Source organism: Pseudophryne corroboree, chromosome 7 (assembly GCF_028390025.1).
Source record: "Pseudophryne corroboree isolate aPseCor3 chromosome 7, aPseCor3.hap2, whole genome shotgun sequence".
In the NCBI taxonomy this organism is placed as follows: Eukaryota; Metazoa; Chordata; class Amphibia; order Anura; family Myobatrachidae; genus Pseudophryne; species Pseudophryne corroboree.
The window spans coordinates 140,696,968-140,714,663 of record NC_086450.1 but is presented as its reverse complement, the minus strand read 5'-3'; the positions used below and the strand labels follow the sequence as shown (position 1 = coordinate 140,714,663).

The 17,696-nt window shown below is 45.0% G+C and overlaps 1 protein-coding gene across 1 annotated transcript in view; it reads left to right on the top strand.

The window, feature by feature from the left end:
• Positions 1 to 17,696, top strand: part of GPD2 (glycerol-3-phosphate dehydrogenase 2) — a 368,081-nt gene that overhangs the window by 272,346 nt on the left and 78,039 nt on the right. The window contains exons 7-9 of the mRNA XM_063933701.1: positions 6,305 to 6,469; positions 6,977 to 7,121; positions 8,429 to 8,622. Of these exons, the coding sequence (XP_063789771.1) occupies positions 6,305 to 6,469; positions 6,977 to 7,121; positions 8,429 to 8,622 (504 nt within the window). The remainder of the gene's footprint in view (positions 1 to 6,304; positions 6,470 to 6,976; positions 7,122 to 8,428; positions 8,623 to 17,696) is intronic.

Below are 17,696 nucleotides of genomic sequence, written 5' to 3'. Positions count from 1 at the left end.
ATGCTGGGCGCCCGTCCCAAGTGCGGACTTCTTCTGCAATACTTGTATATAGTTATTGCTTCAATAAGAGTTAAGTTATGGTTGCATCAGGGTTTGACCTGATGCTCTGTTATTTGTCATACTGTTAACTGGTTGTTATCACATGTTATACGGTGTGATTGGTATGGCTGGTATGAATCTTGCCCTGGATTACCAAAATCCTTTCCTTGTACTGTCAGCTCTTCTGGGCACAGTTTCTCTAACTGAGGTCTGGAGGAGGGGCATAGAGGGAGGAGCCAGAGCACACCAGAACCTAAATTCTTTCTTAAAGTGCCCATGTCTCCTGCGGAGCCCGTCTATCCCCATGGTTCTTACGGAGTCCCCAGCATCCACTACGGACTACGAGAAATAGATTTACCGGTAAGTAAAATCTTAAATAGCAGACTAAAAAACTCAGCTATTTGCAAGCCGACAGAAGAGATTCTCTATTTCAGATCAAACCACAAAAGTCTTAGGCACAGTATTCACAACACATGCCCAGGGCCATATCAGCTGCCTCCTATTTGCCCAGAGCCAGATTAATGTTGTTTGGGGCCTATATATATATATATATATATATATATATATATATATATATATATATATATACACACACACAATATGTGAAGACCAGCACTCACTGCACTTAACATCTGGCTCAGGTGCCCCTCCGAAAGCAGGGATGGCACCAGGCTGCAAGTAACGGTTTTCACACAGAGACAAGTGGGAGCCAAAATAGCAGTGAGGTACAGCAGCACCTATTGCTTCCTCTGCCCAGAGATGGCACAGGGTGTGGGGCTGGAATACAAACTGTGGGGAGCATGACTGTGCAATAAAAAGTTGTGGTTGATAAGTGGCAGCAAAACCCAGCAGTGACTAAAGATCAGAGCTTCCCCTAAGCACACACAGCAATATTACTAAGACCCATGACAGTAGGTGCAATGCCATCAACAAACTTCATTGTATTAAATTTAACATATAGCATTTTTCTAATAATTCAGCCCACAAGCATATTTATGACATTAAATTGTGCCTGTGTTGTCATAACTCACGAGAAAGTAATTGGCAGTACTCCCAAGACAATCTCTAGACCCCTCATTGACAGCACACACCCCGCACAGCAGCAGTATGGCTAAGGCACAGGGGAACCGCAGTACCGTATCATGCCAGCAAGCAAAGCACCTGCTCCTCTTCCTCATCTACATCCCGGCGCCATCCTGCAATGCATATCCTCGCTGAGCGCTTCACGCCAGCTCTGGGTGCAGGCTGCCTGTAGCAGCTCTGGTAGCGTGGGCGGGTACGGCGTCGGCACGTGACTCATGACGCACATGACGTCTGCATCCGCTGCGCCTCCCCAGGATCCAGCGCTCTAGGCTGCAGCCTGATCAGTCTATTGGTTGATCAGGCCCTGCACATGTGGTGGGTTTATTGTACCGTGTCAGTAATTATCCCACCTATTTCCACAGAAGGCCTGAAAACGTGACTTGTTTGGGTACTTGAGGATTGGAGTTAAAAACCAGCACTTTATCTGATTTCATTTCTAACCAGTGATTCTCTATGCATCTCTCTCTCTCTTTTCTTCATCAAGGATCTGATCTGATATCCATGCTTGAGCACAGGTGACTTAACTAGTATTAGTCAATTTGATTTAGCCATCTGAACTAAACAATGGATAGCCTTAAAATCTGGACTGTAATGGCAGAGTTTGGGAACCTCTGGCATAAATCATGGGTGTCCAATGTAGATAATGCTGTTGGCCAGAAGATATTGTTCTCCACATCTAGTTGTACTAGGGATGGCCATCGGTGGGCTTTCCATCGATGGCACCATCGACGAAAGCCATTGATGGCACATAAACCATCTATGGCAAACCATCAATGGCTTGCACCACTCGATGGCCACCGCTGGAAAGTGCTGGCCGTGCCAATTAAAAATGGGGGCATGTTTTGCGGACGCTGGGGAAGGGGGCCTAAGCTCCGTGTCCAGAGGGGGGGGGGGGACTACTTAGTTCCACTCAGCCATCGATGGCAGAGAACCATTGGCTTTTTGCCATCGATGGCAAGACCATCGGTAGTTAGCCATTGATGTTTTCCAACTATCAGTGGTCGATGGACATCCCTAAGTTAAAAGTTGAACTGAACATATGGTTTTGAATTGGAATGTTGTTGCATTCTGTATTGTACAGTAAACTGTGACTTGTAGTCCTTGATCTTACAGTGAGCAACACTAATAAAAATTTATTATCAGTAATTAGCAGACTGAAGTGAACTGGTTAAATTTTCCCATTATCTCATTTTTAATCCATTGATCCCTATTTCATAGAATAAACAACTGATCTGTTTCACTGCTTCCAAGAACGAGATTCGAGTTGTGAGTGAAGCTGACAGATGTAATCGGTGTGCCATCTATGTGTGTCATACATGGAACACACCCACAGCAAACCACAAGAACAATTGTGGGAGAATGGTCTGGCTGCTCTGTACTCCAAATAGTGCATTGTGTCTATAAAGAACAATATTGCAAGAATGCTGGACACAGTGTGATAACTTGTACAGACTTTTTTTCCCCTCTTTTTAGAACCTCTATTTTAAATCTAGTAAAACATAACACTGAACTATATTTGACTTGCTGTTATCTTCAGTACATTATTGACTTTTATTATTTTGCCTTTTGTAAATGTAACTCTATGGTTTCAGTAAAAAAAAACAATACAAATGCATTATATATAGTCAAACACTAAAGATGTGAAACCTAATGTGCATTTTTAAATGGTTAGGGTTAACCCTAACCCTAAATGCACATTAGACAAAATTTTTAAGCGATATGCACAATATCGTTAACGATATTTTCGTGCATATCGTTTAATGTGTACGCACTGTATTGTTAACGATGCACGGTCCCGCAAGTCGTTAACCACCCCCTCTGTCGTTTGTACATGCAGTAAAATATGGACTATATCGTCCAAATCTATATGTACAGGCCGGCTGCATGGGGACGTCACTGAACAATGTCGTTAGCGATATCGTTCAGTGTGTATGCTCAAAATTGGCCACCCGGGAGGGTAGGGAGAACATGAAATGATATCGCTCATGGAGCGTATCGTCTAATGTGTAGGTACCTTACAGGGACGTGCAGTCAGGGGAGGCAGGGAAGGCAGTGCCTCCACTGACATTAATGATGAAAATAATACAAAGAAGATACTTATGACACAATATAAAAGTGTTCCCCGGCTGTGGCATTATCTCCCTGGCTAGTAGAGTCCGGTGCTGGTTTTAAAAATATGGGGGACCCCTACATCTTTTGTCCCCCGTATTTTTGGAACCAGGACCGGACTAAGAGCCCGGTGCTGGTTGTTTAAATACGGGGAACACCTGTCCAATTTTTTTCCCCAGTATTTAAACAACCAAGACCAGCTCAAAGAACCTGAGGCTGGTTATACTTAGGAGGGGGGACCTCACGCATTTTTTTTTTTCATTTTTTTTAACCCATTCACACCTTTTTCCAAAGATAACCATGCACGGATCTCACTGATCCGTGCATGACTATCACAACACGACAGCAAAAAGCAGGTCTCTTTGAAAGCTCCATTTTTTTACGAATTCTATGCTTTTCCGGCAGTGTTTGGCTGTTGTCGGCAGTGATTGGGAATACAAATTCTTTGTAAATTACTGAGTTCTATTAAATAACACCCATGTTTGACCGATGGTCTATTGATTCGTATTTGTGGGCTCAGGGGCAGTAGCGGGCATTGGCTCGGTGGCGGTAGGGGTCATCAGGAAGATTCGGCGGACATTATGGCTGCAGTGCCTCACCAGCCACTGATCTCAACGCACGCTACTGGTACCTTATGTAAGCATAGCTGAACTGATGAAGAAAAAACAAATTTCAATATTTGCAGGGAATTCTTATCTTGAATTTGGTTTGCCAAAGTCCTTAGGCTTTGGAAAAATACCATCCAAATCCTGCAGTCACTGCTTTCCTAATTTGTACCTACTAAAGCAGGTGAGTGGTACAGAGTCACTTTATTGGTGCGCTGGACACCATGGAAACATGTTGTGACTTATGGGAGTAGTGGGAAGAAACCGGGAGGTTTATTAATTCCCCCAAAATTGAGAGTCCAGGAAATTCTGGGAGAGTATGCAAGTTAGAAATATATATTATTTAAAAAAATAATAATAATTTAATCTAAAGATTGTTTTGTTAGATAATGCTATATAACATTTTAGCAGCATCTTTTGGTTATTCCACTGTATGGTAGGTAATGCTTTACAAAATGGTCCGATATGGGTCTGCGTATGTGGACTGAAAATGATGGGTGTGCCTAAGAATCAGCTGATTCACATTGGTTGGATTGCGTTTGGTCTTGTCTGTAAATCCAGTCACCAGACAACTGCTATGATGCATGCGTTGTCTACAGGCTTAGTGGTATGATTGGCTACTTTCAGTCTTGTTCACCCTCCCCTATCAAATTTAAATACAGCAAGCAGCCTCGAAAATGTAAATGCATAGTAAGGACGCTTTTATTCATTAACTATTGAAGTCCCAGTAATCAGCTGCCAATTTATTCAGGAATTTATAGGGAGCCCCAGGTTGCCTGAAATTCAGCAAAAAGTAATGTTTTCCATTAATTGATTTAACTGTTTTTGGGTATAATTTTTTTTATTTTTTTTGCCATTTTGAACATAATTCCTTTAAACAGATTATTTAGAAAAAGGTGTCTGTACATAATCCAATTTGTCACTCTTGCCTTGGTGATAGCCATTTAGTGCACAGAGACGAGTTAAATCCTTTAAAAAAAGTAAAAATGTAATTTTTGTTACATTGCAGACAATTATCTAAATGCAAGCAAATGTATGTCCTGTATGAATTATTCATGTGGAACTTTTTTTTTGTGATTTGTTCTGTTTTACTCAAGTGTAAGAAAAACTGCACAATCTAAGTAAATAGGCGGAAATCACTTCTTGTTATTGATTAAAATGTGGCTGCGACAGGACGCTGAAGGGTCTAGACAGGTGACCCACTGAAACATTGATCCCTTGCTTGCCCTTTTGCCACAGACAGATTACTTGTGTACCAGTCCGAACCACAGCAGACAGATCATAAGCTAGATATTTTACATAATCAATTTTATATTAAGGATTTGGTATGCTGGCTGCATATATCAACAACACTACCCATTGTTCAAACAGCCTCTCATTTGGTATTTTGGTGGAAAGACCCAGTGCTCTTACTTTGAGATTTGCTGTGTTGCTACTACTGATCAAGTAACGAGAAATGAATTACTCAAAGCACGTAGTTCCCTGGTCCTATAAGTGTGATGGAATTTTGCTACGCCAATTGTCAGGGTTGTAACTTTTAGGGAAGATGATAAATCTAATGCCACTGGGATAGCTGTGTGAAATTGTTTATATAGAGGTGGAAAAAGTTGAATGTAAATTTAGGAGCTTTGAGTATTTACTATTACTTTGGACAGTGCATTGATACTGAAGTCACATTGTGTTTGCACCTATTTCTCTACTAATTAATATAGCCCATTAATTTTAAAGTAAACCCTTGTTTACATATATTTTCTTACTTATGTGTACATCATTCATACAATGTCTTTTCCATCTGTCTGTTTACCAATTGCTTATATACAGTCCATTAATATTGAAATGTGGTTTGCATTTAGGGGTATACTTATTGATTGTATATACAGTAGTCCATTTTTGACGCAACATTCGGCCTGCACTTATTCCCCCCCCCCCCCACACACACACACACACACTAATTAGTAATATAATCATTACTCTGGAAGTCAAATTTTGTGTACATCTTCTGTATTGGTTCACTAATTATATTGCACGCTGTAACAAATTAATTAATATTATTGACAGTTGTGTATGTGCTGTTAAGAGTTGTTAATTACCCCAACTGTGGTTCTTAACATTGTTGATCATAGATTTAGTGATTTATATAGTTGTGATTACTATTCTCTTTGCTTAAATGCATTAATGGGTGTTCAATAAATTAGCTCTATTAGTTATATTGTGAAATGTATTAATAGCCTCATTAGATCTCTATGTAAATAGGCCATGTGGTAGCACTGAATCGTGCAGCAGGTTAATGCTTTGATGTGGAAGAGACAATGTATTTTTAAATAATTCCAGTGAGATCTAGCCAGCCATCACGTATATTCAGTGTGACAGGGACAGATGTGACAGATCGGTTCTGACACACTTCGATACCACAAGTCAGTGGCTTGAGGTGACTCATGTCCTTCCTTTAATTCTGCCCTCTGCTGCAGGACAGCACAACGATGCTCGAATGAACCTTGCCATCGCTCTCACTGCTGCCAGGTATGGTGCTGCCACAGCCAATTACACTGAAGTGGTGGGCTTGCTGAAGAAGACAGATCCGGAGAGCGGCAGAGAGCGCGTCTGTGGCGCACGTTGCAGGGACGTTCTAACAGGTATGTGACTTGTAGCCTGCTATATAAATACATATACGTTCTGCATTTTCCCAATGCTTAACTCATTCATGGAGTTTCCCTATGGTCTGTATTAAAAAATGATTTTATGTACAATCTCCATAAAGATTAAATGTATTTCCTTAGGGCTGCTGATCATATACAGTATTTGCAGCATCCCCTTTAGATTAGTAAACAAATAATCTGTAATCCATTTACATTTTCTAGAGCCAGTCTCGACATCCTGTGGCCTAACTATAGAACTATAAGTCTCAGCAAATGTTACAGGGCCATAGTCCCTAACTCTGTTCTAGACATTTGCAGGACGCTGTTATTTTTCAAATCCCAAAGACAGGACTGTAACTATCCTTACAGAGGTCTGCAGGACATTGTGCTGCTCTGGATAAGTGTAGAGAGATCGGCAGGACATTGTGCTATACTGCCCACCCCAAGTGTGTTTTTTTTTGCGTTGTACTGTATCTTGTGTTTTACGGAGTTTTTCTTTCTCAGGCCAAACATTTAACGTCCGAGCCAAATGTGTCATCAATGCAACAGGACCATTCACAGACTCTCTTCGCAAAATGGATAATCAGGAGACCAGCAACATCTGCCAGCCCAGCGCCGGAGTGCATATTGTGATGCCCGGATACTACAGGTACTTTGATTGGCTGGACAGGTAAATCGGAAGCAGTGACTCTAGAGAGTTGCACTATTGGATTTGGTGGAGAAGTAATAGAAATAGATGCTGTGCTCAGATACTCATCACATTTTGTTGGTTGTTTACTGGAATTTAAATTGTTTGAGAAAAACCTAGTGAGCTACAAAACAGAATTAGCCTGGATGCTGAAAGAGAGATGTTTCGTTCCATGGTGTGAAAGCTGAAATCATAAGTGAACATCTTAGGCTGGGTTCACACATAGCGGCCAAGCGGGTCCCGATGAACGGGACCCGCTTGGCCGGGAGGGAGGTTTTGTGTGCACACAGATCCTGTTCTGCGGGATGCCGCAGAACAAAATCCGGCCAGTGACACACTGGATTTCAGTGGAACACAGTGCGGCACAGCCTCACTGTGTGGACACATACATTGAAATGTATGTGCTCACATTGGAATCCCGCCATCCTGTCATCTGGCCCAACCGCCCAGCGGTGGCCGGACTGCCATACATGTGTGGGTGCCTGCATAGGCGCCCATGTGCAGTCTCCGTGTGGCCAAGCAGGTCCTGCTGAACGGGACCCGCTTGGCTGCTATGTGTAGCCCCAGCCTTAGATGATCTAATACCTTAGCATCAAATATTTGATCAGCTGTATAGAAAGAGTACGCGCAATTTAAAAAATTCTGTTTTGGATGGGATACCATAAGTAAACCCTTGCCCTAATATGCTGCTTACGTAGAGTGTTAGCATGCGAGTATCCACACATCTATGCTAAATATCCATCCTTATTCATGCTGAAGGCTGGGCCATCCACTGTTTTTTACCTGCAGTCGTCATCATCATGTGTTTCTGTCAGCACACCACAAACAGGCATGAAGTCTGGTGACACTCCCATGAGACGGCTCAGTTCCGGATCAGTAGTAGCCCAGAAAAGCTCATTTCATGGAAAGAGTTTCAGTCCATGTGCGTATGCGTGGTGTGGCATGCGTGCAGACGGCCATTGCTTTCTACGATGCGCGTGAAGTTTGCAGATAGTCATGGGGTCTGTCCACATTTGGACTTGTGTCTGACTCGGAATGAGGCCCATAGTCAGCATCCTGGCACACAGGCAAGAAACAGTTTCGGGCTGGCTTTTATTGAGACATTAAACCCAAATGTAAAATGTTCTTTTGGGTGGAATTTTCCTTTATTACAAATCTTATATCTCTAGTAACCTTTTGGATTATTTTAAGAATCTCTGACGTATTACCCTAAATGCCACCCATTGTTGCTACTGTTCAGTACTAACAATATTTATTGGTGTTCATAGCCCAGATAATATGGGATTGCTCGACCCAGCAACCAGTGATGGCAGAGTGATCTTTTTCTTGCCATGGGAGAAGATGACCATTGCTGGGACGACTGACACTCCAACAGAGGTCACGCACCACCCCATTCCCACAGAGGAAGACATCAACTTCATCTTAACGGAAGTGCGCAACTACCTTAGCACCGATGTGGAAGGTAAACCTAGTGTCTTTGGTTTGACTTATCCTGTACTTATTGATGTACTTTCCTTTCTTCTGATAATCAACAAGCAGATACTTCATAAGGCTTTTAGTGATGTATGGAGGTTACGGATTTAACATCCATTACCTGTATTTGATTGAGCTGTATATCATAGCTAAAATACAGTTATTTTCAGCAGTTCTCTGCACTTATCTTTATTATTGCAAATACAGTATGTATACAAAATGCTGTATGCAGTATTAATTCATATTTTGAATAATACAGTAAACATGCAGCCTAAGCCAAGGTTCCTCATCAGTTGCAAATCATACTCTAACCTTTCAGATTCCAACACTGAAATGCTGTTAAAATCATATACACTTACCTCACAGGTAGGGAGGCTGAGTTGTAATGTAGCTAAGGCTGATTTATAAACCACACCCTAGTGGCCCTTAACAGACTGCATAGACAGCAGCTAGAACCACATTAGGCAATACATCAAAACAAAATAGAAAACTATACATGGTCAAGTCACATTATTATGACCACCGGCTAATAGCTAGAGTAACCACCGCGTGCAGCACAGACAGCAGCTAGATGTACCGTACTCTCATTTTAGAGACACGTCTGGTAGCCCCCAGGTTCGTTTTGACGGTGAGCTGCTCCACTGTAGCGATTCAGGCAGCTCTCGCGCACCTTCGTAGCTTATGTTCACCTCTCACATCAATGGCATGTGGTGCTCCGCAGTTCCCATGTCGGTTATTTGCAAATGGCACCATTTGTCCAGTCACGATACACCTTCGCCACAGCAGCATGCGAACAGTTCATAAACTGCGGTGTTTCAGAAATACTGCCACCCTTGACCCGAAAGCTGAAATCATCCCTTTTTGTAACTCGGATTAATTGCCCCTTTTGCCCATGACAACAACGAATGATAGGTGTGTAGACGGCCTACACCTAATATACCCACCAAGCTAGCGCACAACACGTGACGTACTTGATGATTTACACTCTGCTGACATCAAATGTAGGAGGTGGTCATAATAATGTGACTCAGCCGTGTATAAGCCTGCACCCAGTAACTCCCATACTGACTAGGGACTTAGCTAACTTAATAGCGGTCCCAGTCAATTAAACCTGCTGTCTCATCACTTCTACATTGACATACCTACCTTAGGGGGTAATTTAGACCCAATCACTGCTGTGCGTTTTCGCACAGCGGGCGATCAGGTCTGATCTGCGCATGCGTATGCACCTCAATGTTCCGGCGCGTCGAACGACTGCACCAGGCATCAGTGTATAGCGACGGGATGCTGCGAAAAAAGCGATTGCACGGGCAATCGCAAGGTGATTGACAGGAAGAGGCTGTTTGTGAGTGGCAACTGACCGTTTTAAAGGAGTGTCCGGAAAAACGCAGGTTTGCGTTTGGAGGGAGGGTGTCTGACGTCGGCTCTGGCCCAGATCACCAGGATCACATCGCAGCGGCAGAGTAAGTCCTGGGCCGAGCAGGGACTGCACAAACTGATGTTTGTGCAGCTCTGCAACAAATGCAAACGCACACTTGCACAGAGCTGATACCCTCCCCCTGTATGCGGCGGCTACCTGTTCTCAGGGCTGCAAAAAACGCAGCCCAGGGATCAGGTCTGAATTAGCCTCTTAGTTACAGATGCAGTGGTCCAATGTGTATTAGTAAGTGAGCTCTGCATATTGTCACATTTAGCGGAAAGGAAGCATAGTATACATATAGGTGAGGGATTGTGCATAGGTAGCCCCACTGGAAGGGGTTCCTGTCTAAATGATGAACAACCCATTTATGCTGCTTTCAGATCGCAAATGCCGGATCCCACCCGGTAAGAGAAACGTTTACTTACCGGGTGGGATTCGGCATTTGCGCTCTTGCTGGCTTTCCGACCCGGCAATATACCGGGTCGGTTGCCATAGCAGCGGGGGGCACAGCAGCAGCAGGGGCGGGGGTGGAGGCGGCGCTGGGAGATGAGCTCATCTCCTGCGCCGCCTCTCCGTATGCAGTGAATGGGAGCCGTGTCGCATCGGAACGGCTCCCATTCACACTGCGCCTGAACGGCTAATTCAACAAAAGAGCTTTCACATCGCACACTGACCCAATATGCCGTGTCGATACCGGGTTATTTGTGCGATGTGAAAGGGGTATTAGGGTTCATCCTCTTCACCAGACAATGAGATTCATAGAGTTCTCTCCCCTGTGATCACAGTGTTCAAGATTCCAAAACAAACTGAATAGACGCCATTTTGTTTTCGCAATGTTTCAATTTTTCTGGTTATAGAAGTTTTTTTTTATTTTTATATATATATATTCAATTTAGTAAGGTACTGCATTTGCAGACCCCACTCGGAAGAAGTGATGCTAATTCCTGTCATTTCCTTAACAAGGTCAATTTGCTGCAAAACATGCTCAGTATTACTGTATCTTTTCTCGTGAGGTGAGCAATTATTCAATATGTTCTTTAAGGTGACAGCAATTTGTCATTTGATCTGTAGTCTTTAAAGTGACAGCGATCATTCTATTTCTGTCTAAAGTACATTTCTGCTGTTGTGCATTATGCACCCCTGTGGTGGGTCATTTTACATAGTGGGAAGAAGCCATCACACAGACAATTACAGAACTGCATACACGCATCATGCACACTCACGGCTTTACGTTGTATTTTTTGCACTTCGGTGAATAAATTGCTCTGTTACAAGCTGATTATTTTCTGTTCTTCTACTTTCATAATTTGTGTATGTGTGTATGGGGTAGGTTTACGTTTTCCTTTATCGATTCTTAAAACTGCATTTATATTGGCACAGTAAACAAATTGCTATCACTTTGCTGTAAGCTAACAACATCACTAAGGCACCGCCTGACCTATTTCTGAGGTAATGGTTTTTAGAGAGTTGCTGGATCTCTTTTTTTTAAAAGTTTAGCTGACAAAATGGTCTGCGGATGTGTAAGTGACAGGTCCACTTTTAGGCAATTCTCAACATATCACCTGTTGAGTGCTTAGGGGTTGGAATGTAAAAACCCTGTACTACTGTAGGTGCACAGTTTTCTAGATACTATGAGGCAGATTCAGTTAGCCACAGGTTGACTCGCTCGGTCTGTTCCCCCTTTGTAAAGTTCTTGCACACTTTGCAAATTTACAGTTCACTATTTATTGTCTTCATTAGTCCTTATGAAAGCTACTAAATGATACATTTATTTATAAAAGCATTTCTCCAGCAGGATCAACAGGTTATCCACAGGATAACATTGGGATATGATGACTCGACAGCTGATTTGCATTAAACGTCAAAGCTTTCTTGTTCCAAGCATGCGACGGGGCCGTCCATATATCCTCTCCTCCTGGCTCAGGCAAATCAGTTTTTTGTTTGGTGCGGCAGGAGCCGGACCATGGTCAAGAGGGCTGCTGTTTTTTAGTAGCCATAAGCTTTTTTTATTTTATTTTCTCTAACGTCCTAGAGGATGCTGGGGACTCCGAAAGGACCATGGGGGATAGACGGGCTCCGCAGGAGACATGGGCACTTTAAGAAAGACTTTAGGTCTGGGTGTGCACTGGCTCCTCCCTCTATGCCCCTCCTCTAGACCTCAGTTTGATACTGTGCCCAGAGGAGATGGGTGCACTTCAGGGAGCTCTCCTGAGCTTCCTGACAGAAAGTATATTTGTTAGGTTTTTTATTTTCAGGGAGCCTGCTGGCAACAGACTCCCTGCATCGAGGGACTGAGGGGAGAGAAGCAGACCTACTTCTGTGAGTTTCAAGGCTCTGCTTCTTAGGCTACTGGACACCATTAGCTCCAGAGGGATCGGTACGCAGGTCTCACCCTCGCCGTCCGTCCCAGAGCCGCGCCGCCGTCCCCCTCGCAGAGCCGGAAGATAGAAGCCGGGTGAGTATGAGAAGAAAAGAAGACTTCAGAGGCGGCAGAAGACTTCATGATCTTCACTGAGGTAACGCACAGCAGTAAAGCTGTGCGCCATTGCTCCCATACACCTCACACACAACAGTCACTGTAAGGGTGCAGGGCGCAGGGGGGGCGCCCGGGGCAGCATATAGACCTCTTTTTTGGCACAAATAAGTATATATACAGCTGGGCACTGCATATATATAAGAGCCCCCGCCAAATTGTACTGTTTTAAGCGGGACAGAAGCCCGCCGCCGAGGGGGCGCGGGTTCTCCCTCAGCACTCACCAGCACCATTTTTCTCCACAGCACCGCTGAGAGGAAGCTCCCCGGACTCTCCCCAGCTTATACCACGGTAGAAAGAGGGTTTTAAAGAAGGGGGGGGGGGGCACAACATTAGGCGCATATTGTATATGTAAACAGCGCTATCTGGGTAAACATAAAATTATTGTGTTTTTTTCCTGGGTCATATAGCGCTGGGGTGTGTGCTGGCATACTCTCTCTCTGTCTCTCCAAAGGGCCTGGTGGGGAAACTATCTTCAGATAAGAGGTTCCCTGTGTGTGTGGTGTGTCGGTACACGTGTGTCGACATGTCTGAGGTAGAAGGCTCACCTAGGGAGGAGGGGGAGCGTATGAATGTGGTGTCTCCGTCGGCGGTGCCGACACCTCACTGGATGGATATGTGGGATGTTTTAAGTGCTAGTGTGAACTTATTGCACAAGAGATTAGACAAAGCTGAAGCTAAGGAACAGTCAGGGAGTGAACCCACGTCTGTCCCTATGTCGCCGGGACCTTCAGGGTCTCGGAAGCGCCCACTATCTCAAATAGCAGACACTGATACCGACACGGATTCGGACTCCAGTGTCGACTACGATGATGCAAAGTTACAGCCAAAAGTGGCTAAATGTATTTGATATATGATTATTGCAATAAAAGAAGTGTTGCATATCACAGAGGAGAACCCCCTGTCCCTGACACGAGGGTACACATGTATAAGGGAAAGAAGCCTGAGTTAACTTTTCCCTCCTCACATGAGTTGAACGAATTATGTGAAAAAGCGTGGGAATCTCCAGACAAAAAACTACAGATTCCTAAAAGAATTCTTATGGCGTATCCTTTCCCGCCAACGGACAGGATACGTTGGGAATCCTCCCCTAAGGTGGACAAAGCGTTGACACGCTTGTCAAAAAAGACAGCGCTGCCATCCCAAGAGACGGCTACCCTCAAGGATCCTGCTGACCGCAAGCAGGAGATAACCTTGAAATCCATTTACACACATTCTGGAACATTACTCAGACCGGCAATTGCGTCGGCCTGGGTTTGTAGCGTGGTAGCAGCATGGACAGATTCCTTATCGGCGGAGATTGAGACCCTAGATAAGGATACCATTTTATTGACCCTAGGCCATATAAAGGATGCTGTCTTATATATGAGAGATGCTCAAAGAGACATTAGTTTACTGGGTTCCATAATAAACGCTATGTCAATCTCTGCTAGACGAGTCCTCTGGACCCGGCAGTGGACAGGTGATGCCGACTCAAAAAAACATATGGAGGTTTTACCTTACAAGAGTGAGGAATTGTTTGGGGAAGGTCTCTCGGACCTGGTCTCCACAGCTACGGCAGGTAAATCGATTTTTTTGCCTTATGTTCCCTCACAACCTAAGAAAGCGCCACATTAATGCAGTCCTTTCGTTCAAATAGAAGCAAAAGAGTGCGTGGATCGTCCTTTCTTGCCAGAGGTAAGGGCAGAGGTAAAAAGCTGCACAGCACAGCTAGTTCCCAGGAACAGAAATCCTCCCCGGCCTCTGCAAAATCCACCGCATGACGCTGGGGCTCCGCTGAGGGAGTCCGCCCCAGTGGGGGCACGTCTTCGACTTTTCAGCCACATCTGGGTTCACTCACAGGTGGATCCCTGGGCAATAGAAATTGTTTCTCAGGGATACAAGCTGGAATTCGAAGAGGTGCCTCCTCGCCGGTTTTTCAAATCGGCTCTACCGACTTCTCCCCTAGAAAGGGAGATAGTGTTAAATGCTATTCACAAATTGTGTCTTCAACAAGTGGTGGTCGAAGTTCCCCTGCTTCAGAGAGGGAAGGGATACTACTCCACCCTGTTTGTAGTTCCAAAACCGGACGGTTCGGTCAGACCCATATTGAATTTAAAATCCCTGAACCTATACTTAAAACGTTTCAAGTTCAAGATGGAATCGCTCAGAGCGGTCATCGCCAGCCTGGAAGGGGGGGATTTTATGGTATCCCTGGACATAAAGGATGCATACCTTCATGTTCCCATATATCCACCTCATCAGGCGTACCTGAGATTTGCGGTACAGGATTGTCATTACCAATTTCAGACGTTGCCGTTTGGGCTTTCCACGGCCCCGAGGATTTTCACCAAGGTAATGGCGGAAATGATGGTGTCACAATTATCCCGTACTTTGACGATCTCCTCATAAAAGCGAGATCACGAGAGAAGTTACTGAACAGCGTGTCACTTTCATTGAAGGTGTTACAGCAACACGGCTGGATTCTCAATATCCCGAAGTCACAGCTGGTTCCTACGACTCGTCTGACCTTCTTGGGCATGATTCTGGACACAGACCAGAAAAAGGGTTTTCTCCCGATAGAAAAAGCTCAGGAACTCATGACTCTAGTCAAGAACCTATTGAAGCCAAAACAAGTGTCTGTGCATCATTGCACTCAAGTCCTGGGAAAAATGGTGGCAACATACGAGGCCATTCCCTTCGGCAGGTTCCATGCAAGGACTTTCCAATGGGACCTATTGGACAAGTGGTCCGGGTCACATCTACAAATTCAGGGCCAGGGTATCTCTCCTGTGGTGGCTGCATAGTGCTCACCTTTTGGAAGGACGCAGGTTCGGCATTCAGGATTGTATCCCGGTGACCACGGACGCGAGCCTCAGAGGGTGGGGAGCAGTCACACAGGGAAGAAACTTCCAAGGACTTTGGACAAGTCAAGAGACTTGTCTTCACATCAACATCCTGGAACTGAGGGCCATATACAACGCCCTACGTCAAGCGGAGAACTTGCTTCGCGACCAACCAGTTCTGATCCAGTCAGACAACATCACCGCAGTGGCTCATGTAAACCGCCAAGGCGGCACAAGGAGCAGGGTGGCAATGGCGGAAGCCACCAAGATTCTTCGCTGGGTGGAAAATCACGTAAGCGCACTATCAGCAGTGTTCATTCCGGGAGTGGACAACTGGGAAGCAGACTTCCTCAGCAGACATGACCTGCATCCAGGGGAGTGGGGACTTCATCGGGAAGTCTTCGCACAGATTGCAAGTCAGTGGGGACTGCCCCAGATAGACATGATGGCATCCCGCCTCAACAAAAAGCTACAGAGGTATTGCGCCAGATCAAAAGATCCTCAGGCGGTAACAGTAGACGCCCTAGTGACACCGTGGGTGTTCCAGTCGGTCTATGTGTTTCCTCCTCTTCCTCTCATAACCAAGGTGTTGAGAATAATAAGAAAAAGAGGAGTGAGAACAATTCTCATTGTTCCAGATTGGCCACAAAGGACCTGGTATCCGGATCTGCTGGAAATGCTCACAGAAGATCCGTGGCCTCTTCCTCTATGACAGGACCTGTTACAACAGGGACCATGTCTGTTCCAAGACTTACCGCGGCTGCGTTTGACGGCATGGCGGTTGAACGCCGGATCCTAGCGGAAAAGGGAATTCCGGATGAGGTCATTCCTACTCTGATAAAGGCTAGGAAGGACGTGACAGCTAAACATTATCACCGTATATGGCGAAAATATGTTTCTTGGTGTGAGGCCAGGAATGCTCCTACGGAAGAATTCCATCTGGGCCGTTTCCTTCACTTCCTACAGACTGGAGTGAATTTGGGCCTAAAGTTAGGATCCATTAAGGTTCAGATTTCGGCCTTATCCATTTTCTATCAAAAAGAATTGGCTTCTATCCCAGAAGTACAGACTTTTGTAAAGGGAGTGCTGCATATTCAGCCTCCTTTTATACCTCCGGTGGCGCCTTGGGACCTTAACGTGGTGTTGAGTTTCCTTAAGTCGCACTAGTTTGAACCACTTCAAATGGTGGAGTTAAAATATCTCACTTGGAAGGTGGTCATGTTATTAGCCTTGGCTTCGGCTAGGCGAGTGGCGGAATTGGCGGCGTCTCATAAAAGCCCCTATCTGGTTTTCCATATGGATAGGGCGGAATTGCGGACTCGCCCTCAATTCTTGCCTAAGGTGGTGTCATCTTTTCATATGAACAAACCTATTGTGGTGCCTGTGGCTACACGAGATTTGGAGGATTCCGAGTCCCTTGATGTAGTCAGGGCTTTGAAAATTTATGTGGCCAGAACGGCTAGAGTCAGGAAAACGGAAGCACTGTTTGTCCTATATGCAGCCAACAAGGTTGGCTCCCCTGCTTCGAAGCAGACTATTGCTCGCTGGATCTGTAACACGATTCAGCAGGCGCATTCTACGGCTGGATTGCCGTTACCAAAATCGGTCAAGGCCCATTCCACTAGGAAGGTGGGCTCGTCTTGGGCGGCTGCCCGAGGGGTCTCGGCACTACAACTGTGCCGAGCTGCTACTTGGTCGGGTTCAAACACCTTTGCAAAGTTCTATATGTTTGATACCCTGGCTGAGGAGGACCTAAGGTTTGCTCATTCGGTGCTGCAGAGTCATCTGCACTCTCCCGCCCGTTTGGGAGCTTTGGTATAATCCCCATGGTCCTTTCTGAGTCCCCAGCATCCTCTAGGACGTTAGAGAAAATAAGATTTTAAACCTACCGGTAAATCTTTTTCTCGTAGTCCGTAGAGGATGCTGGGCGCCCGTCCCAAGTGCGGACTACTTCTGCGTGACTTGTATATAGTTTTGCTTACATAAGAGTTATGTTATAGTTCCATCAGGTTGGACTGATGCTACGTTATTTTTTCATATTGTTAACTGTTTAATTGATACACAAGTTATACGGTGTGATTGGTGTGGCTGGTATAAATCTTGCCCTTGGATTAACAAAAATCCTTTCCTCGTACTGTCCATCTCCTCTGGGCACAGTTTCCCTAACTGAGGTCTAGAGGAGGGGCATAGAGTGAGGAGCCAGTGCACACCCAGACCTAAAGTCTTTCTTAAAGTGCCCATGACAGTACGAGGAGATGTCCTCGTACTGTCCATCTCCTCTGGGC